The 23,729-nt window shown below is 43.7% G+C and overlaps 2 protein-coding genes across 10 annotated transcripts in view; one reads left to right on the top strand and one right to left on the bottom strand.

The window, feature by feature from the left end:
- The window catches only part of Trpm (transient receptor potential cation channel, subfamily M), a 53,265-nt gene extending 33,754 nt beyond the window's left edge, over positions 1 to 19,511 (top strand). For 5 of the 9 annotated variants that reach the window (XM_070213406.1, XM_070213407.1, XM_070213405.1 and 2 more), the window contains 26 exons: positions 49 to 208; positions 338 to 474; positions 1,383 to 1,539; positions 1,910 to 2,057; positions 3,009 to 3,195; positions 3,272 to 3,428; positions 3,546 to 3,647; positions 5,816 to 6,008; positions 6,073 to 6,262; positions 6,371 to 6,582; positions 6,642 to 6,794; positions 8,725 to 8,781; positions 9,860 to 10,009; positions 10,558 to 10,715; positions 10,942 to 11,132; positions 11,279 to 11,424; positions 13,372 to 13,471; positions 13,568 to 13,689; positions 14,142 to 14,265; positions 14,715 to 14,947; positions 15,251 to 15,541; positions 15,993 to 16,377; positions 16,503 to 16,715; positions 16,963 to 17,100; positions 17,299 to 17,456; positions 17,512 to 19,511. In XM_070213406.1, the coding sequence (XP_070069507.1) occupies positions 49 to 208; positions 338 to 474; positions 1,383 to 1,539; positions 1,910 to 2,057; positions 3,009 to 3,195; positions 3,272 to 3,428; positions 3,546 to 3,647; positions 5,816 to 6,008; positions 6,073 to 6,262; positions 6,371 to 6,582; positions 6,642 to 6,794; positions 8,725 to 8,781; positions 9,860 to 10,009; positions 10,558 to 10,715; positions 10,942 to 11,132; positions 11,279 to 11,424; positions 13,372 to 13,471; positions 13,568 to 13,689; positions 14,142 to 14,265; positions 14,715 to 14,947; positions 15,251 to 15,541; positions 15,993 to 16,377; positions 16,503 to 16,715; positions 16,963 to 17,100; positions 17,299 to 17,456; positions 17,512 to 18,561 (5,312 nt within the window). In that variant the 3' untranslated portion in view covers positions 18,562 to 19,511. Of the gene's footprint in view, positions 1 to 48; positions 209 to 337; positions 475 to 1,382; positions 1,540 to 1,909; positions 2,058 to 3,008; positions 3,196 to 3,271; positions 3,429 to 3,545; positions 3,648 to 5,815; positions 6,009 to 6,072; positions 6,263 to 6,370; positions 6,583 to 6,641; positions 6,795 to 8,724; positions 8,782 to 9,859; positions 10,010 to 10,557; positions 10,716 to 10,941; positions 11,133 to 11,278; positions 11,425 to 11,952; positions 12,175 to 13,371; positions 13,472 to 13,567; positions 13,690 to 14,141; positions 14,266 to 14,714; positions 14,948 to 15,250; positions 15,542 to 15,992; positions 16,378 to 16,502; positions 16,716 to 16,962; positions 17,101 to 17,298; positions 17,457 to 17,511 lie in introns of all 9 variants that reach the window. The other 4 variants (XM_070213409.1, XM_017158029.3, XM_070213408.1 and 1 more) reach the window with 2 other exon arrangements.
- LOC108068373 (integrin alpha-PS3-like) lies at positions 19,493 to 23,674 on the bottom strand. The gene is made up of 8 exons (XM_044393063.2): positions 23,395 to 23,674; positions 21,921 to 22,902; positions 21,753 to 21,855; positions 21,109 to 21,684; positions 20,920 to 21,049; positions 20,502 to 20,864; positions 19,742 to 20,438; positions 19,493 to 19,684 (listed from the first exon to the last, which is right to left on the bottom strand). Exons 1-8 carry the CDS (start codon positions 23,562 to 23,564, stop codon positions 19,541 to 19,543), a joined length of 3,165 nt encoding a protein of 1,054 aa, XP_044248998.1. The 5' UTR covers positions 23,565 to 23,674; the 3' UTR covers positions 19,493 to 19,540.
- Between the last annotated feature and the right edge of the window lie 55 nt (positions 23,675 to 23,729).

Raw genomic sequence — 23,729 nt, 5'->3', positions numbered from 1 at the left:
GCACTTACTCAACGTGGCCATTGTTGTGCTTTCTCTGCTCCCAAACAGGCGTCACCAAGCAAGTGGGCGACGCCCTGCTCCTGGAGGGTCAGCAGCGGACAGGACGAGTGGTCAGCATCGGCATCGCTCCCTGGGGCATCGTGGAGCGCAATCACGAGCTGCTGGGCCACAACCGCGAGGTGCCCTGCCACAGCATTAGTTCGCCCAGGTAATGCATAGTTAATGGACAAAATCAGGGCAACCCCGGCTTAAAAATGCATGAGTATTAGCTGTTGCAATTCCCACAGCAATTAAATCAAGCAACCTGTTGCAATCACCTGTTTCCACCTCCTTTCAGATCCAAGCTGGCCGTGCTGAACAATCGCCATGCCTACTTTCTCCTGGTGGACAATGGAACGCAGGCCAAGTACGGCGCCGAATTGATACTGCGTCGCAAGCTGGAGAAGTTCATATCCAACCTGAAGCTACACCCATGTAAGTCGAGGACAAAAGCCAGCAGCTGACAGCTCGACAGCACAAAAGGCCAATCAGGCCGCAGATTGAAGCTCCTTGTCATCGGAGGCCATTGAGAGCCATTTCTTTTCATGGCCAATGCCGCGGGCTAAGCTCCGAATGGCGGGGATTTTCAGACTGATGTGCCGGGCTGTCGTTGGTAGTTATTATTGCACTCGGAAAAACACAATAGATATTAGAAAGGCTTGTTCTGAATGGAAAACATCGTTGAAATGGTTTAACAAAAGGAGCTAGCTGGCATAGGAATATAGAAATATCCATATCTAAAAACAGAATATTAAGATACAGTTTAAAATGTATGCTGTCTATCATTATATATTGGAAAAAAACGCTTGATTAAACCAGTTTCCTAAGACATTTTTCAAATTTACTTATACTTCTAGCAAAGAATCACTGGCTTAAAACAAATGGTATACTGAAATTTTACTTCCTTTCTTATTGATAATTTCTTCGCTTCAAACATAAAAATCATCTTTTTGGAAACTCTTACTCTAAGCCAAACTAGTTACTTCTTCTTTTATTCGATTTTCTTTGAATCTATACCGAAATTCTATAATTTTTCTGTTAGTCAAAGGATAATTTGTAGTTCTTCCGCTCTTCTAGTATTCAGATATTATTTTATTAGAATTTTCGACATGTTTATAAAGCAACATACCACATACGTTAAATTATTTTGTTAATTGGAAGAAGGAGCTGTACATTTCCGTTGAGTGTACTATGCTGACACCAGGTGGAGAGTAACAGTCGACCTGTTGAGTCCTCACTAGCGGCCTGCACCCTGTGAATCAGACTAATCCCCGTTCACCCGTTGCATGTCCCCCACGGATTGCTCCACTCAAATCTTAACCTCTTGTGCCATTCTCCCGTAGTCACACATTCCAGTACGCCCGTCGTCTGCCTGGTGATCGAGGGCGGCACCAACACGATACGTGCGGTGCTCGAGTACGTGACGGATTCGCCGCCGGTTCCGGTGGTCGTATGTGACGGATCCGGGCGTGCCGCCGACCTTTTGGCCTTCGTCCACAAGTGAGTAGAGGGTGGATGTAGTAGACTCGGATACGGTGCGTAGTGCTTAGCTTTAAGATATATGTTATGTGGCACTTGTCTGGAATTAAAGCGTGTGCCGGGGCAACTTAATGAGAAACCGCAGTTTGTGTAAATTTAATTAAGAACATGTCGGCATGTCCTTTGACCCCACCAGCGGCAGTTGGCACGCGACATTTGGCAAATTATTTAAATTTACCCAACGCCACCTCACACACAACGGTGCCACCACCCAATCCCCCAACGAACCTTTTTGTGTGCCACATTTAATTTTTGGTTGTTTAATTAGTCTGAATAATTGGGCGCCCTCTCGAGTTGTGACAATGCTGTATCTGACAACATTTATATGTAGATATGCCTCGGATGGGGAGGAGCAGCCGGTACTGGAGTCCATGCGGGACTACCTCATCGGGACCATACAGAAGACCTTCGAAGTGGGCCTGGACCAATCCGAGAAACTCTACCAGGAGCTGCTACAGTGCACAAGGAACAAGAATCTGGTAAGTTAGTTATTTCTGTTAGTCTAGGCTTAAGTTCTGGCCCATAAAGCTATTAAAGTGTAGGCCCCAGGTGAGAAATGAGACAACAACTTTAATCTCATAATTAATTGCGCGGTGGGATAGTAAAAGTAATGTCATTTAATGATTAGCTGATGGAATTTCTGTGTATGCATTTTTCTGTTTGAAACTATTTAATTAGATTAAAAGTCTGAAGAGTGAGAAATTAAATGCGTTTCAAATACATTTGGAATGGGTGTAGGAAAATACAAAGTAGCATGAAGAGGAAATCTTAAAGTCGCCAAATTTAATAGTAATGTTCAAAATAAACATGTGTATTTTAGTAAAATGCCTATACGCTTGCCCTTCAGTGCCTTTATTAATTATTTAATATTTTTATCAGCGAAGTGTAGAAAGTTGCCCCATGGGAATTTCACCTGAATGTATTTATAGGTATGAGCCATCAATTAAAATCGCATAACCCAACGGGGCTTTGCTCAATTAAGTTGCCCGTTAGATTGAAGCTTCAAATTGGCCAGAGTGTGAGGCCAACTTTTCAATCACTTGAGACTTTTACGCGCCGCGATTTAAATTTTTAATTAATGCTCGTAGACCCGTTGAAATAATTAGGCTACAAAATTCAATTGAACGTGTAATGAATTTTAAATCAGCGCGAAGGAACACAGTTTCCTGCGAGTGCGGGTATTCTTGTGGGCTGTATGCCAAAATTGCTGGCATTTCGTCAATTCCGCCGCAGCTGTTATTAGGATTTTAATTGGTTTTTGAATGAGCTCGAGTCGAATGAGCGGCAGGATCTAGGATGTCCTTGCCCGGGGGCAATGCCTAGGCAAACAAATTATGTGCGACGGGGGCTACATTAAGAGATACTTTGCGTTTTTTATATACCTCGGTACATATAAATACATATATTTTTTATTTCAATTTCTCCGCCAGATTACCGTCTTTCGCATACAGGAAAAGCCCGAGGGCGAGGCGCAGGAGCTGGATCAGACCATCTTAACGGCCCTCTTCAAGTCGCAGCATCTCAGTCCGCCGGAGCAATTGAGTCTTGCCCTGACGTGGAATCGGGTGGACATAGCGCGCAGCGAGATATTCGTCTACGGCCAGGAATGGCCCAATGGTGGGTGTTGAGCCCAGGACCCCGAGGGGTTTTTATCCCCCTTGCATTTGTTTAAATTACAATGATGTCTTCCCAGGCGCCCTGGACGAGGCCATGATGCAGGCTCTGGAGCACGATAGAATCGATTTTGTCAAATTACTCCTCGAGAATGGCGTTTCGATGAAGAAATTTCTAACAATACCGCGCCTCGAGGAGCTCTACAATACCAAACACGGTCCGGCCAACACGCTGGGGTGAGTGACAGTCGAACGTGGACCCTTCTGACCACATCCCCGCAAATATTTTGCTTTCGGCCTATGTAAATTTTGAACATTGTCCCTGTTCCGTTCCCTCCCATTCCGCCCCTTTAGATACATCCTGCGCGATGTCCGACCGCACATACCCAAGGGCTACATTTACACGCTCCACGACATCGGCCTGGTGATCAATAAACTAATGGGCGGCGCATATCGGTGAGTGCAGTGCTATAGCTATAGCTTTTCCAGCTGTTACTTTTTCCATAGCCAAAATTAAATGGGGGAGGAATGTTTATCCTGGAAGAGAAATTGATAAGCCTCTTTATTCTCAGCTTTGTTCATCATTCAGAAATCCCTAGAAAAATAGCTCAGGAAACAACTTGAAATCTTTTTAATTACTTCAGTAAGAGTCTCAGATGTTATAGGCCTTTATAGACTCAATATTTCTTTGACCAATCTTTAAGAAATTCATAAAGTGAATCCTCCTTAAAAATAATAAAATAAAATGAAATTATAAATAGGAATTTTTTTTACTTAACTGTGACATTCCCAAAGGGGAATGTTAATTGAATCACTTAAGAAATGCAAAACAAAATTAAGAAAACTTAATAAACCACAAAAGAACACCTCGCCAGCTAGGCCCAAAACTTTTGTGCTTTTACTTTCCCCAAAAAGGGGTAGAAGTCGACGCGATTCGCTGACCCAATGGGCCAAAGTCATCCCTTAACGTGTTGCGGATTAAACTTGATGTTTGAAAAATTTGTTCATGAAAGCGTAATAAGTTTGCACATCAAGTTAACAAGAACCTCGTTGCCTGGCAGTCGGCGGTCGCTCCGCTTTGTCATGTTGATGCCGGTGATGCTGCAGAAAGGAGCCGAGGCTGAGCAGGGCTAAAAGTCAAAGGGAACAGGATGCCGGAGCAGAAATGCAAAGCACCCCTTAATTATGCAGCATTAATATTTTGCCAGCAAGGCGAAAACGCGGTGGCTGCTTAAATTCAGTTAACGCGGCTCCGGCGACCACAATGGTGTTTAATATCGCTCATAAGTTGCGGCTGCTTGGGTCAGGGACTCCCTACTGCCGACGGCCGACCCCTGGAAACGGTTTGTGGTTTCAATAAAAACACGTTGGTTAAGCAACTGACCGCTCTCTGGAATCACTCAATTTAATTAAAAAGCATGCACAAAATTGTGGCCCTAACAAGTTGACTTGGCTTGATTGGGCAAGCTAAAACATTTAAATCTTTCAGTTTCAGTCTGGTTAAGGCTACGAAAATTTAATTAAAATATTTAACAAAAAGGCACAAAACTAAATTAATATTATGATAACATTTTAAGAACATTTTGTATTGATTTTCAATCTATTTAAATTGGACCCTTGGCACTGGTAGTTTCTTAAATCCTTTTTATTTTCAATAAAGCCACTTTGAAATGAAGTTGAGCTCCTATTTACTCAGCGTATTGAATCCCCTTTTTATTTGAACCATAAGCAAACAAATTTGACACTACTTGTCTTTTGTAGTTCTCTCTTCTGTTTGTTATTCTGCCATGGTAGCCGAACCCCAGTTTCCGTGATTTCTGGCCTTTGTGCTTTAATCAAAGGACCTGCCATGGCCGAAAGTTATCTGACAAATGCCCATCTAGATGGCCAAAAGGCCATCTGGCCAATGAGCCGGCGTCACAACTGATGTGTTTATATTAAATTAGGGTTTTCAGATTCGGTCCTTGGCCTTTTCTCGCTCGGCTGGCTTACCTCTGGTTTCTGGCTTTCGGCTGCTTTGGCTGACTGTTGCTGCCATGTTCTCAACGTCTAGACTCTAGACATTTAAATGTGTCGTCAATGTCGAGAACAGGCTCAGAATGCTGCCAAGCTGGGCGTAATTAAAAGCGTTAAAGTTTTGCAATTTGATTAACATAAAATTCGAATGGAGGCTGTGCCTGCCGGTTCAGGGGGCAAGTCAATTGATTTGCCTTTTATATGTCATAAATAATTTATGGACATTTGCGTTGATGTGCTGAATTTAATTGTACGCTCGTAAAAGGCCGCCAGGTGCTTCCGAATTTTAGCCAGGCCAGGCCAATAAATTTGTTCTTGAGAGTCCAGACCAAACCAAACCAAATTACATTTACATTTCGCGCTGGAAATCTCTTAAGCCGTGAGCAAACAAAGGGCGTGGAAGAACTGAAAAAACACAATCGAAATGGAGCCGTTTTAGTCATTGTTATTCAATTCTCCCTGCAGCAGCGGATGTCCATCAGTTGGTTGAGAATATTTTTTTGTAAAGCAGATACAATGCGAAATTACTGAGGCAAATCGTCGGGAGCATTAGATTGCTGCCGCCGGTCAACAAAAGTAACTAACCCACTCTGCCCGCCTCCCCACAGATCCTATTACACGCGCCGCAAGTTCCGGCCCATCTACGCCAAGGTTATGAATAGCTATGCAAACGCCTGCCGCAAGTCATCCACCTACCAGTACCAGCGATATGCCGGAGCCAATTCGCTGAGCCTGGTCACCGGCCTGCTGCCCTTCACCTCGGAAATGGCCCTCTTCGAGTTCCCCTTCAACGAGCTGCTGGTAAGCCGACTTTCAGCCAAATCACTCATCCGCCCTGTTGCACATCGAAGTTGTTGATTTCCAGATCTGGGCCGTGCTGACCAAGCGACAACAGATGGCGCTGCTGATGTGGACGCACGGCGAGGAGGCGCTGGCCAAGTCGCTTGTGTCCTGCAAACTATACAAGGCCATGGCCCACGAGGCGGCCGAGGACGACCTGGACACGGAAATCTACGAGGAGCTGCGCTCCTATGCCAAGGAGTTCGAGAGCAAAGGTCGGTTGAGGGGTTAACAGTTAGTAAATAAAATTTAATGGGAACTACTTATAGAACTCTATTAACTGAAAACCCTATTTTATATTTAATTTAATTTCTTTGTCTTAGGCAACAAGTTGCTGGACTTTAGTTACCGGCAGGATGCGGAAAAGGCTCAAAGGCTGCTCACCTGTGAGCTGCACTCCTGGTCGAATCAGAGCTGCCTTTCCCTGGCTGTGGCGGCCAACCATCGTGCCCTGCTAGCTCATCCGTGCAGCCAGGTGATCCTGGCGGATCTCTGGATGGGTGGCCTGCGAACCCGCAAGAATACCAACTTTAAGGTAAGACTACCTAATATATAACTTACTTTAATTACCTATTCTGTGTTTGCTTCTTCAAGGTCATCTTGGGTCTGGCGATGCCCTTCTACATCAGGCAGCTGGACTTCAAGTCGAAGGAGGAGCTGCAGCAGATGCCGCAGACTGAGGAGGAGCATCTGGAGAACCAGAATCTGGACAATGACGACTCGGATCGATCGCAGCCGGATGCCGAGGTATTTGGCCTAATGCTTTGGCAAACCGAAATGTTATTTTTGTTCATTTATTACTAACTTTCCATTTGATTTGGTTTCGTTGTCTGTATGTGCCAGTCCTAAATGTGTGCCTTATACGTTTTCAGCGTCAGCGTTTAGTTATTCAATTTATTCTACTAATCTGACATCTAACGTTTACCATTAACCACTTACCGATTTATCGCTCTGCTGTTCATCAATCCTAAATCCAAAAATCTGTCTGTTTATAGAGCGCCCTTTTAAAAGCCAAAAGATCCATTTCCTTGAGATATAGGATGGGCGCGGGTGCTAATAATCGCGACAAGGTAGTAACAACCAATCAGATCTAAGCCAACTACATGACTTCCTGTTACTTTGGTGTTCAACTCGTCTATATCTATATATGCATACACACACCTATATGTTCTCTTCGCTGTCTCTGCTCTGTTTCTGACTCTATCTCTATATCTGTATCTCTGTCTCTGTCTGGTCGCCAGATCACACAACTGTATGTAATTTACTATGTTTGTTTTATATCGGAACTAAACTATATTTCACACTGTATTTATTACGTAACCATTTGTGCTTTGGTCTGTATCGTTATTTGGTATACATGTACTTATGAATTTGGACTTGCATAGATTTTCAATCAACTGCTTGAACTATCAAGTTTTTGACGGTGCTGAAAAGTATGCTTTAAAATTCTACATCATTATTACTTGAGGTTCTTTGGTTTCAAAAATATTTACCAATTTCTGGACACTTTTTAGGTGCTCTAAAAATCAACGAAAAGGAAAATTAATAGTTTTTTTTTTTGAACACTTTTTCTGCTCCATTTACTTCGGAAATGTATGAATTTTCATACATACCTCCCCATGACTCATTGAAAATGTTTTATTTTTATTGATTATATCGGTTAATTATATTATTTTTAGAAGGGCCCAACCAAGCGGGAGCACGAACACGTGTTGTATCCCAGCTCGTTCAAGGGTTTAGTTCAAGTCAGTTGTCTTTAAAGTGGGCCATATAAAAGTTGAGGGCTCATTTGAAAATCATTTGAAAATCAACTCTTAATGTAAAGTATTTTCTCCACTAACTATCCTGTGAATATGTATTTTCCTAAAGTGCAAGCTAATGCCAGCTGAAAACAGTTCGCCTTCTTTTAAGAGTGCCTCGAACTCAACAGATGTAAGTGACCGAATATTGCCCACGCCCTCGTTAAATTCGAGTATCTTTTGCCTCTAATGCTTTCCATAAAATTTTAAAGTCCTCCTTTGGTTCGAATTAAGTGCGAATTTCCATTAGCAGTATAATGGGAATCATTGGTTTAAAGTTAAATTAAGTAATAATCTCGGCACGAACTCATTCCCAGTCACCAGACCACTCTGTGAAGCCAACACAACCACATCAAATGCCACTATTCCAGGGGGTCTATGTCAAACTGAACTGAGTGAAAGAGTGGAGAGGAAGCTCGGCACTTGTACAAATATTGTTTTTCAGTTACACGCTGCACTGCCTGCTCTCCATCATCACCACCCATTTTCCCATAAGAAGGGGCTAATCCCTTAATCACCGAATCAAATTAAAGTCCATTGAGTGCAAATGTGGAAGTGGACGGGGGTCAGGCGGGGATTTTAAGTATTTAATAGTAGTTTGGTTGCCCCACATGTATATGTTTATCTGTGCAATGCCTATGTATGTGTGAACAAGTTATTGACCAATATTTTCAATACTTTCAACTTCAAAACATTTCTTGTAACCACAAATCATCTTGGAAATCTGTACCTAAACACACACACTTCTACTCCTCTTTCATCTGAACTCAAACTCAAATATTTTGTCCAAAGATCACCGCTCAAATAGATTAGAAAGTAAAACTAAAGAGTGATTTCCCTATCTGATAAATGCGAAAAATGTGCGTGAACCGTTGCAGGCTCTATTGGCGGATACTTACTCAGTGCGCGATACAAAAGTACACGAAAATGGCAAAGTGAGTAATTCCACAAAACAAAACAAAAAACAATAAACGAAAAACCAACCCACCCACAACATAAACCGCCTTTCATACACCACCTACTCGTATTTTTTTTCATCGAAACCTTTGAAACCTCCGACTCAGAATGCGATATGACTGCCATTTTCCTCAACCATAACATTTTGTATTCTTGAAATGACAGCACAGAGCAGAAAAAATAAATAAGAAATGCCGTTTCCCCCTTGTTTATTTTCAATTCCCATTTGGTTATTCTACAAGTAGTTCGATTCGTAGGCAAACACAATGAACCATAAAAACCCCGTACATATGACAAAATGGTATCACCCAGTCAGCACATCAGTTACTCGAAAACACCCATCTATATAGAGATGGATAAATTGCAAACCCCACACGCCATTCTAATGTCCCAGTACTTGTATCGTATCAATTTACAGGTTAATCTCACTGCTGGAGCGGAAGAACAGCCCTCCAAAGTTAGTTGAACCCGGATATAATTTTTCCTCCCTCGAGATCTTTTTATTTTGATTTCAATGGCATTTCCGTAACTGGCTTTCGTAGTTTGCCTCATTTTATTCCTCTAGGAATGCGCATTTCGTAGCTTCATTTGCCAAAAATAATTAGTCGTAGCCAATTTTCAAATTCAACAATATCTACACCTTTTATTAAATCCTCTTCGATTTTCCTCAGTAGAACAGTTGCTCATGCTACCTTTTGTCAGCACAAATTTCGAATACCCTGCGGCTAAGCCATTTTGTTTTGCATAATGCTTCAATTAATTAACTTGTTCTGCATGTTGTGTCTGGAAACTAAACACGCGTATAAATAGCAACAGCAAACCGAGCCTTAAACACCAGCAAATTAATTAGAAAGCAAACCAAATCACATTTGACACGCTGATTCGATGGGGCGTATACGCAATTCCCCAATGTACAATATATCCCCACGTGGCTCTCTTTGAATGTTCACTGCACATTGATGATTTAATTAAGGCCGAAAACTATCGAACGCTTCTCCGCAATCCCTTTTCGTCCTCGCAGGCCCACTAATATCGTTCGTATATATATCTACGCAGGTCTCGCTCACCGACTCGGATCCCGCCCAATTCAGGGAGTTCTTCAATCTCTCCGAGTACAATGAGGTGAAACAGCACCAGCCGCTGCGCCTGAAGAAGAAGTTCTACGAGTTCTACACGGCGCCCATAACCAAGTTCTGGGCCGATTCGGTAAGTGGCGGAAATTACTGTCGAGCTCGCTAAGGGTCGTATGTTTCATTTCCGGTGCTGGTGCACTGTAGCAAAATTTGTGTGAGTTATAAATATTTGTATGATATTTCTTAAAATATATTTGTAAGTATAGAGGAAAAGAAATAACCGAAAATTATTTATTTTATTAAGTTTTAAATATTTTGTATAATATTTCTTAAAAATATCTGCCAGTTTAAAGGAAAGATAAAGGCAACAATTTTTGCAAGCAAAAACAACAATTTTAAGACCATACACTGAAAACACAAGCATTAACGTTTATGATAAAAAAGTTTTAAAAAGATTTAAAAATTATTGCACAATTAAACATTTTAAAAATAAGATATTTTTCATAATTTAGATTTAATTATTAAATTTATGTTAAGAAAAAAGTTTGCTTAAAATGCAAAGTTTTTTTTCGAGTTTATGTCCCTTGGGTTTTAAGTTTTTGAGGTTGGCCGTCGTTTGGATGAGTATGGCCCCTGGGTATGAGTTTTTGAGGTTTTTAATTATTTTTCTGGTCTTTTCAGATTGCCTACATGTTCTTTCTCATAATGTTCTCCTTCACTGTGCTGGTGAAGATGGAGCAGATGCCGCGGTGGCAGGAGTGGTACTCAATAGCATATATCACAACGCTGGGCTTTGAAAAGATACGCGAAATAATATCCTCCGAACCGGTGGCCATTACGTAAGTAGACCCCTATCCCATATCCACTACCCATCCCTGCACACCTCAATCATTGGTGCTTAATTGCATCTGGCGATGAGTGCAAATGAAGCTGGGCGGATTTTCACAGTTGTGCGCATTTCCATTACTTTTTGTCTTCAATATGTGCCTCTCACGCTTGAATTAACGCGTCTTCGATGGGCTCCATTAATTCGGATTCGGATGTGGAATGGGCTTCGGCGGGCAGGCATAAATTCTCGGTGTGGGCGTGGAATATGTGGAATCCGTGCGACGGCGCCGCCATAATACTCTTCGTCATCGGCCTGGCATTTCGGTTCCGGGAGACCACCATGGACATTGGAAGGGTCATCTACTGCGTGGACAGCATCTACTGGTACCTGCGCATCCTGAACATCCTTGGTGTGAATAAATATCTGGGTAAGTTTATATGTTCCTAATAGGTATTAAAACTAATTTAGTATTTACCAGATATATTTAATGAATAAAGAGCGATGCCTGATGTACTCAATATACTTTTAAATCAAGCGTTTTAACTAAAGTTAATCTCGAATAATCTTTCGCAGGACCTTTGGTAACCATGATGGGCAAAATGGTGAAGAACATGATATACTTCGTGGTCCTGTTGGCCGTCGTTTTGATGAGTTTCGGGGTCAGCAGACAGGCGATTCTGTACCCCAACAAACAGCCCACCTGGAGTCTTATCAAGGAGGTACGTTATATCATAATACCTAATGCTCCCTTGATTTCCTGTAAATAAACTAAACTCCTGATCTGTGTGTAACAGACTCCCAAGTAGACACACACACGGAAAAAGAGCGTGTGGTTTTTTCGACGATTACGATTTCTATTGCAGCTTTACCTATAAATTTAACTAACGATGCGGAGTACATACATTTACTTAATAGCAAGCAAAGCAAGTTTTTGGCCTGCGTTCCTCAGTAGTGGTGCAAGCAAAACATTTTTAAGTACGAGTAGTTTTGTCCATTGGCGCTCCGTTCCACTCACTTTACATTAAGTAGTTGACCATTAGAATTTAATCAAAATCACCGAACTAATGCCGCTTAAATTGACTGTCTCGTATTGTACTCTTCTTTCTTTCTTTCTGTCATTCTGTCATTTGTCCCCTACATTTTTCGAACTCAAATCTTTCACTTTCACTCGCCTCACCTTTGCCATTTAATTCGCATAATTCGCCCGTTAAATGTTTTTCGAATCGAATCGATGCCGAAAATGCCAGGTTATTGCCGGCTCGATAACGGCACCCGGATTTCTAGGTGCCCTGGGGCATAATACCCGCTCCAGCTATCATCGTGGCTATCATACGATGGGTGCACCACCTGCGACCACCGCTGCAGCCAGCACCACCACCACCACCAGCTCCACGGTTCCGGCGGCAACATCTACAGCTCCACCCATCCACAATGAGCATTCGAATTTGACGAGCAGCAACTTGACAAATGTAACGCAAGATGTGATTGACTGATTGAATTTGGTTTGCTATTTAGAGAGCCGACTGTAGAATGCTCTAGCTGCGAATCCCAAAAAAAAAAACAAAAAAATATTAAATATATTCAGCTGCATATTCGTGTGGTCTATAGTTGATGTTGTGTCTTGATGGAGATCAGTGTGTGCCCAGTATTCTGTTTCAACTTGAGTTTTATATGGACCCCCTACTTTCCCCGTTGGACTTTCGACTATATCCCCCTACAATTTTTTAACTATTTTTTGCTCTCTCCTCTGTCTCTTGAACCCCTAAGCTTACTTCTGCTCCGAAATCTCGCATTCCTTATTTCCCCTCTCTCGACTCTTGCAAAGGATACCGATAAGTCCGAGTGAGAAACCTCCACTTAAGATCGACAAACCCGATCCGAGTTGAATTTGCAAGGGTAAGGCCGGCTTCGGCGTGCCGAAATTCCACTCTTCCTTTCTGGTTCAATGCATTTATTTCAATCCATATACTCTGCATGATGTACAAACTAGTATTTTAGACCAGCTCTCCTTGCCTCTTTAAGGTAAATGTGTGTACTCTGTGTTCGCTTATGAATATTTATATACAGACCTCTTCTTTTTTTTTAATTTATGTGTTGGTTTTGCTGCTCGACATCTTCACCACCGTTGATTTAATCCCCATAGTATCCTCTTTAGTTTTGCATGCAAAATAATTTAAGCTGCCCGCAGCAGTTTAATGCAAATATTTAGCTCCAGGTCAGCATCGATGTTTGTTTAATGAATGACAGATGATAGCTATAAGGCAAACATTACAGTTTTAATTAAGGAGCCTTTGAATAATGTTATACCTGATCCAGCTGTTAAATGCAAATGAGATCTTTATGTAAATAGATAGCATGCTGTGCTGGTTCCAATTTGAAAAGAAATGCCCCGGAAAATTAGAAATCAAACTGTGTTGCATCCCGAAAACACACAGACACCACCCCAAAAAAACACTCGCCCAAACCCACTCACACACACAGATACCGTCAGGTGATATAAAATAAGCTAAAAATAACCAAACTGTGTTTCAATGTGTAAAACTTGCATTAATGTTGGGCGACGGGCGCAAATTGAATTACGCCCGGCCATTTCGTGTCTCGATGGCGATGCCGCCCCCTTCCGTCAGATGGCGCTTTAATGGTCACTTTAATTTATCGTTGTCCAGGTCACCTTCCAGCCCTACTTCATGCTGTACGGAGAGGTGTTCGCCGGCGATATCGACCCTCCCTGCGGCGAGGATCCCAGCCAGCCGGGCTGCGTCACTGGTGAGTATTGGGCATATGTATATCCCCGTATGCAGGAGGGCTCTGAAAAAATATTGATGCCGCACTTTTAACACACCCCGACTAATTGGATTTCAGGGCACTGGGTAACGCCGATAACCATGTCCATGTACCTCTTGATTGCCAATATTCTGCTGATAAATCTGCTCATCGCCGTGTTCAACAACATCTTCAACGAGGTCAACTCGGTTTCGCATCAGGTGAGTGAGATCGAATGCTTGCGGGTTTCATAAAACATAAAAGGTTACAACTAAGCTTTTAACTTAAGTAAGAGGTCGGACGATAACGGAATTTTGGTTGGATTTGGTTGTCAGGGGATGTCATTTGAGGGTCTTTTTTGTTGCGGACATTTTCAATAAAACTTTTTCATATATTTTCCACCTAAGAAGGGGGGAGTTATATACCAAAACCCCCATTGCATCCACTTAATATAATTTAACCAACTTCCTAAAAATAATTTTATTTTTTTTTTATTAGTACTTAATTATTGAACAACCAGAAAACATCGAATTTTATTAGAATTACGACGACAAAGTACATAGAGGTGTTTCTTCTTTTTTTCGACAAATGCTAAAGTATAATTTTCGAACTAAGAAAAAACAATATTTGGTATAAGGCATTTAAACAGATTGGTTTGCTTTTCCCCATTTAGGTGTGGATGTTCCAGCGGTTCACCGTGGTGATGGAGTACCAACAGAAGCCCGTCCTGCCGCCGCCCTTCATCGCGCTGTGCCACTTCTACTCGCTGCTCAAGTACTGTGTGCGAAAGGCGAAAGGTGAGCCCGGGATGAGCAAGTTTAGCTTTGTTCCCTGTGAGTCAATCGTGTCTGAAGGCTTTGTGAGTCGAGCAGCAATAATGTACAAATATCTAACTTCTCTCCCTGCGTGCCTTCCCCGACAACTGTGTGTCGACTGTGTGTGTGCTTCTGTAACTCTGTAACTAACTAACTAACTGCATTACGTATACGCCACCTGCTCTTTTGTATTGAAATCGACCTTGCCACTTGGCGACAACAACAATGACGATAACAACACCTCCTAATTGGGTTATGCCGAAACGATTTGCCTCACTTGTTATTGTGATTGTGATTCCATTGTGGATTTACATTTGCCATTTGCCATTTGCCATTTCCCCCGGGCGCTGTTGTTATTGTCAATCCTTGGCTTACTCTCTGTTTTCCGGAACCCGACTTTAACAATTGTCCACTTGATCGGCATTCCGCAGGATTGGAGGTGCAGCGGGACAACGGTCTCAAGCTGTTCCTCGAGAAGGACGACCTGGAGCGGCTGTACGACTTCGAGGAGGAGTGCGTCGAGGGCTTCTTTCATGAGCAGGAAATCATCCTCAATCAGTCGACGGACGAGCGGGTGAAGAACACCACGGAGCGAGTGGAGACCATGTCCCAGAAAATCGAGGACATCAATCAGAAGGAGAACATACAAACGGCCACCGTTCAGGTGCGTAGCCATCAGTCCTTTATCATTCCCCTCTGTTTTGACAACCCCAATCCTGTGTGTCTTTGCATTTTTATGCAAATATCCTGTGTGATTCGTGTTACCCCAAATGACATGGGTTCTGACAGCAGCACGTCTTAACATTTGAATTGAAAATTGGACACGTCCGACTGCCCATTTACTGCAGCCGTTGCAGCTTTCGCTCTGCTATTGTTCAACATATACAGTATATTTCCACATATATTCGGGGGAAATTTAATTCGATTTAACACCACTTTTAATTTGATATTTCTGTTCATTTGCCAGAACATCGAGTTCCGCCTGCGGAAGATGGAGGAGTCCTCGGAGCAGATACTCTCCCATTTGGCCGTTATACATCGCTTCATGTCGACACACACCGCCGGCACGGATGATTTGCGCGGCTCGACGATAAACATTCCGGGGGAGATGCAGCGCATGCGCACCATCTCGATTTCGGACACGGAGGCTGGACCGGGAGGACCGGGCGGAAATGGTGGCGGAGGCGGTGGTGGTGGCGGCGGAGGAGCCATCGTTCCACTTGGCCTGGGCGCCGGACTGAATTTAAATTCGCTGCAGGTGCGTTTGAATTACATATCGCTGCAATACCAAGCACACTGGGACAGAAAGTGCCATTCTGAACTTGATATTGTGGGATCAAAGAAATAGTTTGCTTCAAATGACAGTAGAATTTTTAAACTAGAATAGGTTATAGGTTATTTGATTCAGATTACCCTTTATGCAAAAGGACCTAATCATTTTATGTGACACCTCAATATTTATTTGTATATTTACACTTTAATAATGTTCAAACATGTCTTATGTTCAATAAATTGTTTCATATTTGATTTTAATATTAATCCCTAGGTTTCATAAAAGTTTTAGAGATTTTTTTAAACAGATTTCTTTTAATTTATTTATATATTTAATATTTTATCATGTTAAATTACGTTTTTCGTGCAATAAACCATTGAATCGATGACATCCCCCTTTTTTTCTGTACTACGATCCAATTGGCGAATCCATCCAGGTGACCACCCGGCGCCGCTTCAATCGTTCGCTGACCGAAGTCCGGCCGGATGCGTACATCTTCGACGAGGGCACGCACTTTGAGGTGGTGCCGCTGCCGGAGGAGCCGGACGAGGTGGTCAAGTCCCGGGAGGCGCTCAACGAGCAGGTGGTCCGCAAGGCGTCCATGCAATCGGAGACGGACTCGGACATCTACCTGCCCCTCTCACAGCGACCCTCGACCTGTGAGACAGTGAAGCGGACGCCCTATGTGACGGTTCGCCAGGATACGGGTGCCAGCACCGAGAGCAAGGACACCCTCACACCGATGGGCAACAACGATGACGACCAGACGCTCGTGGGAGGCGACAATTCCGACGATGCGGCGCCAGACATCAACTTTGAGGGTAATTTAGCCTAGCCGTCAACTTTTCCTGCTTCCTCTGTTCTGTGTCCTTTTGTGTTGTGCTCTCTGTACCTGTGTGAGAATCCCAAGAATCCTTGTAAATGTATCTTCCCATCGCACAAACAGCTGCCAGACACCGGGCCCTCCGACAGCGAACGGTCTCCCTGTGCCGCCGCAACTCGGAGACGTACTCTCTCACCGGAGCGGACATGAACCGGTCGCACATCAGCCTCAACCAGCTGGCCTCCTTGTCCCGCCGCCAGATGAGCCTCACGCAATCCGAACCGGACAGCGACAAGGATGCACCCGCAGGCCAGGGATCCGGATCCGCACATCCCGGTAAGAAGCCATCGCAGGATGAACACCACAACGGCCTCAGATTTGCGCTCTAAATTCAGGCTACTAATCCCGTCATGCCATCCCACCTAACCCGAAAACCTTGTATCCAAACCAACCAATCCAGCAAACCGATTTGGCCAACAAATTAGCACTTGACCATTAACCATTAACCAATCGAGTCCTTACTGTTGTTCGTTCTCTCGCACACATCGTTTCTCTGAACCTAACCACGAACTCCGAACTCTAGGTAAATCAGTATTGCATGCGAAACCCTCCAGAAATATCTTGCTGAAACTGCACAGCGAGTATACCTCGATCACGGACGAGCTGGAGAGCGTCTGCCACATGATAGCATCGCCCACGGTCTCGCTGCCGAGCAACAAAGGTAAGCCGCCAGGAGCACAGCGAACTGAGTCCCAAGTTATCCGTAAGCACAGTGTAAATAACTAACCGGGTGAATGCGCAGCGCCCGTATCATTGCCTTGCTTCCGCCGCCTCCAAAAGGGAAAGAATCCTCTCCTCCTCTTTGAATGCGTAACCCCCACTCATGTTTGCTTTTTCCGTCCCCCCGTTGAACCGACAGCTTCATTGGACCGCCCCAAAACCGAAATGTCGCGGGCCGAGGCTGCGGCCTTGCTGGAGAAGAAGCACCTGAAGGAGTGCGAGGAGAACGACTATAAGATACTGGAGGGACTGATTGAGTCACGCGGCTCCATCGATGCCAGCGCCCAGGGATTTGAGGTGGGTTTCGAATAGGATATATAGGATTCCTTAGCCAACTTCTCCTCCTCCACAGATCGGCGTATCCATAGACTACAGCCATCGCTATCCGCTGCGACGCGAGACCGCCGTGGAGCTGTCGCCTTCGAAGCCCTCGGTCGACGGCGACCTGATGGGTGGCGGTGTCGGAGGTGGCGGCGCCGGCGGTGGCGATAGCAGCGACACCAGTGGAGCCGGTAGCTGCGGTGCCATGGTCGTCGTCTCGAGCGGCTTTCAGCTGAAGAACGAGCGCCCCTGGCAGCGCAACTCCTCGATGGAGCAGCAAACGTATCCCTCGCCCCTGGTGCCCACCCGGGCCACCAGTGACTTCCTCAATGCTCCGTACGAGGCTACCGGGCGGCTGTTCAAGAAGTCTAGCGAGAGTTTGCAGAAGAACTCCAGCACGGAGACGGACTACTCGGCCCATCCGTACCGCTTCATCAAGCAGAGTTCCAACGAGACGAACACCTCGCTGACGGGCTCCTACAACGTGGACACTCCCTCGCTGACGGCGGAGCCCTCGCTGGATGCCGGCGACTCGCACTCGGCGACGGGGATTAGCATCAGCGTTGGCGCTGTGGGCGGCGCTGCCACGGCACGTTACCAGCCCATCCGTACCGCCTCGGTGGGAGCTGCCGACGGCAGGCGTTTGCGGGAGGAGAGCTCCAGCTCGCTGGACCTCAGCGCCTCGGGGCCAGTGACGATGCAGGCAGCGCCGGCACCGCCAGCGCGTCCGATGCAGCTGAAGAAACAGTTTAGCGTCGACCAGGGCAAGCCGTCGCAGCCGGCGGTCGGTGAGGCAGTGCCTCAGACTCCGGAAGCCGCTGCCCAGGCTGGTCAGGCCAAACTGGTTTCCACACTCAAGCCGCAGCCCTTTGCCAGCAAGCTGGGCATGAATGTGCTGAAGGAGAGCAGCTCTAGCACAGAGGAGTCCATCGGGTCGTCCGCCAAGAGCAGCAATCCGGCCCTGTCCATACCACAGATTAGCACCCATCTGGTGCAGGACGAGATCGCCAAGCTGTCGTCGAACATCAAGAGCAGCACCGATTCGGAGAAAGACCCGCCGTTCAACGAGACAATGTGTTAGCGAAGTAGGAGGAGGATTAAATCAATGGACACTGTGCTCAATGGGAGAACTAGTCATAGGAGTTGGGTGATAAAAAAAATGTTAAAAAACTAGCGTTGGGATCTACTTAGGAAACAGATATCAGAGATTATGCATATTTATTCGAGGGGATCGCAAGTTACGTACGTGTTAATGATTTTGACAATACATAGTTCACAAATTCTCTGTATTTTTATACAAGTATTTATTTAGAAAGCGCCATTGTTGCTGTTGTTGTTGTACACTCTTCGGGCGAGATAGCATAGAAATATATACCTATTATCTGTTTTCGTTTGTTGTCAATAGAAGAACCACCAAAGAAATGCATATTGAAAAACGCCTGAGTTATGCGAAGCACATATTCACATATTTGGTACTTTTACAAACTCCTAGGTCTAGTCAGTCGTACATATTGCAACGTTACGTGCAACTTTCACGCAAACATATCTGAAAGCAACCACTCTACTTTATCCTAGCCGATCATGAGCACATACCTCAACTCAATTAGAAACTTATCGCAGCCTATTGTACTTATACCTGTAACTCTGAGCCTGGTTCACTACAATATCAGCTCTTCTCTGTAATGTGTGTTGACATATGTGTGTAAAATGTCTCCTTAGATAGTCAGTCCACTTTTACTTGCTTACATATATGGAAGAAATTCGTGTATTCTAAGTGCAGCTGCCTTTTTACGGCGGCACTAGATATTATTGTATATACATAGAGTAAATGTTATAGGTATATATGAAAAGATCGCTAAAATGGTTCATGTTTGGCCAGTGTGTGCTAATAATTTAAATTAGTTTTTAACTATTTTCAAGGATTAAGATTAACAATGCATTTTAATAAAATATTTATGATTGTACTTATTTATTTTAAGAATTGTATGTTATTTTTATTAAAGTAAATTATTAACACTTTAAGAATTTAAACTGAGGCTTTTAAACTTCTTAAACTTAGCTTAGATGGAAACTTCCTCTAGAAACTCGACCATGTTATTCTCCTCCAACTCCTCAATTTCATTTAGCTCCTCAATACTCTTTCGAGATATATCTCTTTTATACTCTTTTAGTTCTTCCTTCTTGGCGCGTTTGAAGAACCCAGACTAGGAAGTAAATAAAATTGATAAATAAAAATCCTTTGTTAACTTTTCTATACAAACCTTGTAAAGACCATACGTTAAAGCAGCGAGCAGTAACAATCCTCCAATCACGGACAATATTATTTTCCAGATGGCCAACGTAATGACCTTGCCTATTACATTCGATTTGATCTTCTTGTTAAGCTTGAACGAACTAGATCTGGGATCCCCCTTCTTGAGCAGTCCCAGATTGGTCTGGATGACGAAGTACTCCCAGGAATCCTCCACCTGGCTCAGATCCACATTGAAGCTTAAGCTTAGGTTTATTGGCGTTTCCGGAATAAATTTGAGTCGAAATTCAGCTCGCACGCATATCGTCTGTTTGTTATCCAGACAGTTTAGAACAATGGTGTTTTCTATCGGTAGACTTTCCTCTTCGTCGGTCTGGAGATCGGATATGCTAGAATTGTGCTCTTGATGGGCATTCAGACGATCGACATCCCTTTGCTTTCGGGTTGTGGATAAGGTGGTGTTATTCTGGTCGAAGAGTTGTATGGGCAACGTCTGAGAACCATAATTGGCCTGCATCTTTAGGCTGGATATGTGTATGATGGGTATGGCTGATATGGAATCAGCAGCTTTATAGTAAACGGGAATGTAAAGGGACACCGCTAACTCCTTGATAATACTGGGGCCGTGGCTTTTGATCTCGTAATTGTTGATGATTTCCGCGGTGTAAGGCTCCTTTTTGAGAACAACTTGATCGTTGATCGGACCGCTATAAAGTAATGAGGTATTTTTATAGGATAGTAATTGCTTTATTAGTTTTATTGAATCTTACCCGGTGGCATCGATATCGGTGAACTCCTTGAAACTTATCTCACTCGTCAGAATGTTGTCCGTGGGATTCTTTTCGAAGCCAGTGCTGAATACTTCTGCCTGGATGACTAGCGACTGTCCGCTGAATTGGCTGTCCTCAAAGCTGATGGTCACCGAATCGCTGTCACCGTTGGCCAGAGATCGTCCATTGTTCAGGTCGCACACCATGACTGCCTCGAAGACCTTGCAGTTTCCAGGGACCTGGGCGAAAGCCAGTCGCGAAGTGCTGGTCACGTTGAACTGGGGCAGGTAGGCGGTCTCTCCACTGTTGGTGATCTCGTAATTCAAACGGAGCGTATCGGCACTTCCCAAAATATAAGTGGGACTATAAAAGAGTTAAATTAATATTTCGTATTATTTTCATATTTATTAATATTTACCTCACGTTCTTGCTCCTTAAATGCAAGTCAGCAACACAAATATCAGAGGCACAATCCGTGCTGAAGATTAATTTCTGCGTAGAAACCTTTGGATCTTTGGGATTAACAACCGCGCAGGCTTCGCAAAACTCTTTAGAAGATGATCACGTACTCAAAATATATCCTAAAAGGTATTAAGATAAAACTCACCCTCCTTATCGGAAACCGTCTCTGTGAGTTCATAGTGCATCTCCAAATCGATGGGCGTAAATAAGTCCTTTTCGTTGTAAAGAACCTGAACCTCAAAGCTTTTGCAACTGTTTTCCAGACCCGCAGTTGCCGTGAAGTTCACCTCTGTCTGGTTTTTGAAGAATTTAAACCTCTGCAGCTGTGTGTCTATAGTAATCCGGATGTTTAGATCCTGCTGCTGCATTTTCTTTGCCTTGGTATCCAGTCTGTAACAGGCAGTGATGTTCAAATTTTCCCTACTCGCTTTGATCTCCCGAGATTCCGAATTAATTGTTGCAATTACTTTTACAACTGGATAGGCCTTGTACAGATAAGAGACTTCCGCATTCGGTGCTCCAATAACGAAATCGTTGAATCCGTTACTATCTATATCGGATCCGCGGGATAAGCCATGGCCAAACATGTCAGCTCCGTAATAAGAAGGTGAATGCAAAGGAGCATCCAGTCGCTGGCTCGGAGAATCTTCCAATCCATGTTCGCCGCCCAGGTAAATGAGTACCGACCCGTTTCCGGCAAAGGGAGCTCCCACGGCCACGTCTGAAGAATAATACAATATTCATTTAATATTTGTAGATACCTGAAACTTTAGATGTCTCATAACATACCATTGAATCCATCTAAATTGATATCGCCTAGTCGCGATAGAGTTGTTCCGAATCGACCCTCACTGCCCACTGGCGAATGAATAATAGTCTGCTCAAAGTTAAACTGGAATAAAAGGGAGGCATTAGTCAGCTTCCTATAAACATAATCAAGTGCTCCAAATTACTCACAGAGCCTTTGTTAATAAACACATAGATTGCGCCGCTGTCGTAGGAGTCCTCATCCTGCGGAGCGTACTGCGGGGCTGAAATGATGACGTCTGTCATTCCGTCTCCATTCAGATCCTCCGCTAAAATGGAATAGCCGAAGTATTCGCCAAATTGTTGGCCACGGAAGCGGTGCAACTTGTGTATGGTTTTTCCATTATCGTCCAAGCTAAAAATGTAGGCCTCGCCGGACTGCAGATTGGCCTGAGGAGCAGTGGCCACGTAGAGCAGTGTAGATGGATTGGAGCTGTCAAAATAGCCGGAGCTCACGGCATAGCCAAAGTATGAGTCCTCGGTCTGGTTCCAACTTTGTGGCTCTGGGACTATCGTTTTATTGTGCTCCCAAAGACAATTGGTTGTATAGTTCTGAACTGTTAGGTGATTTACTGACGAATTGTCCTCAGGATAGTCAAGGATCACCGATCCTTTCCAGTTGTCAATACCTGGGGCTCCGATCAGAAATCTGGAGTTATCGTCCGTCACATGGGCACTTAGTCCCATTTCGCCTTGTATGTAAAGGAAACTTCCCTTTGTGCCCTTATCAATATCCTCCTCGATGACCTGCTTCGCTTTCATGCGGAGTGGAGAAATACGAGTGACGTGATCGGGAGTCTCGAGATCACTCCTTGTGTTCTGTACCCAGTAGCATACTCCAATCATGTGATAATCTTCACCGCTTTCTGCTCGAAATCGAGGAGCACACACGATCAACTTGTCAGTATCCCTTGTTCCTCCGTCCATTGATCCTCCCAGCCATTGAGAGCCCTTGCGCTCGAAGTTGTTGGTGAGGCACGTATTTCTGTAGTTATTAATATTGCCTTGAGCGTCTAGGATATACGGCTTGCAGGCACCGCTGGTCAGAAGGCACTTGTAGATCGCCCCCGGCTCGTCGATTTCCTTCTGCGAATCCTCGGTTGATTCAGCTCGGGGAGCTCCCACTATGATGCTGCAATAACAGATAAAGGTTGACGGGCTGGTTCTACCAAGAAGCACTAATATTCAAATCTATCAATACAGTCAGACCGAAAACATGCGCATGACTAACATAAGTAACAGTAAACTTCCAAATAAAACAAACTTGGTATCTTTGCTCTGAGTAACCAATTTAATTTCTTTGGTAATTTTTCATACATTTAAATTTTAAGTCTGAAACTAGTATTTTTTATTATATGACGTTTAATTTGCATGTTGAATAAAATTGTTCTCTTATAAAGCTCTATATAGCTCCAAAAAACATTCATCTATATATGATAAGAATATGCATATAGTTAGAACGTAGTCCAAAGAAATTCTGATCCATAAACTTTTTTTAATATCTTTCAACGGAAAAGGGTGGTAACTTATATTGATGTGTATAAGAGCACTACACCAAAAGTAATTTTTTTATGCCACCAAACATAATTTTACTAAACGAATAGAATATCGGACTTCACCTCACCTGGTATTGCGAATTACGACAGAATATCCAAAATATGAGCTTCGCCTCTCGGAACTACTTAAATTGGAATTTAACGGATAATTTATCACTACGCTCGGACGCGGCGAAATATTGAAAGCTTTGATTTGGTAAACCAAAGCCAGAAAGACAACGAATTTGAGGCGACACATTCTTCCCTAACGTACATATATTTAACTCTGCAATAATTATATGAATTGTTTCTCCGTTTATTTAAATTAAATTGTTAAAGCTTAGATGAGCGCAACAAAACTTGAACGGTTTTTACTTTACGAAGATTAAAAAACAAATGAAATGAAATCTACTAGACTTTTGCG

The sequence above is a fragment of the Drosophila takahashii genome, chromosome 2R, assembly GCF_030179915.1.
Source record: "Drosophila takahashii strain IR98-3 E-12201 chromosome 2R, DtakHiC1v2, whole genome shotgun sequence".
Classification (NCBI taxonomy): Eukaryota; Metazoa; Arthropoda; class Insecta; order Diptera; family Drosophilidae; genus Drosophila; species Drosophila takahashii.
This window is presented reverse-complemented; position numbering and strand designations above follow the sequence as displayed.

What these genes read in the sequence shown, in the direction of transcription:
- LOC108068373 (XM_044393063.2), bottom strand. Translation starts at nt 23,564, where the DNA reads ATGTGTCGCCTCAAATTCGTTGTCTTTCTGGCTTTGGTTTACCAAATC. An exon ending in GACGGTTTCCGATAAGGAGG is followed by an intron (nt 21,050 to 21,108) that starts GTGAGTTTTATC and finishes CATCTTCTAAAG; the next exon opens with AGTTTTGCGAAGCCTGCGCG. An exon ending in ACCGATATCGATGCCACCGG is followed by an intron (nt 20,439 to 20,501) that starts GTAAGATTCAAT and finishes ATTACTTTATAG; the next exon opens with CGGTCCGATCAACGATCAAG.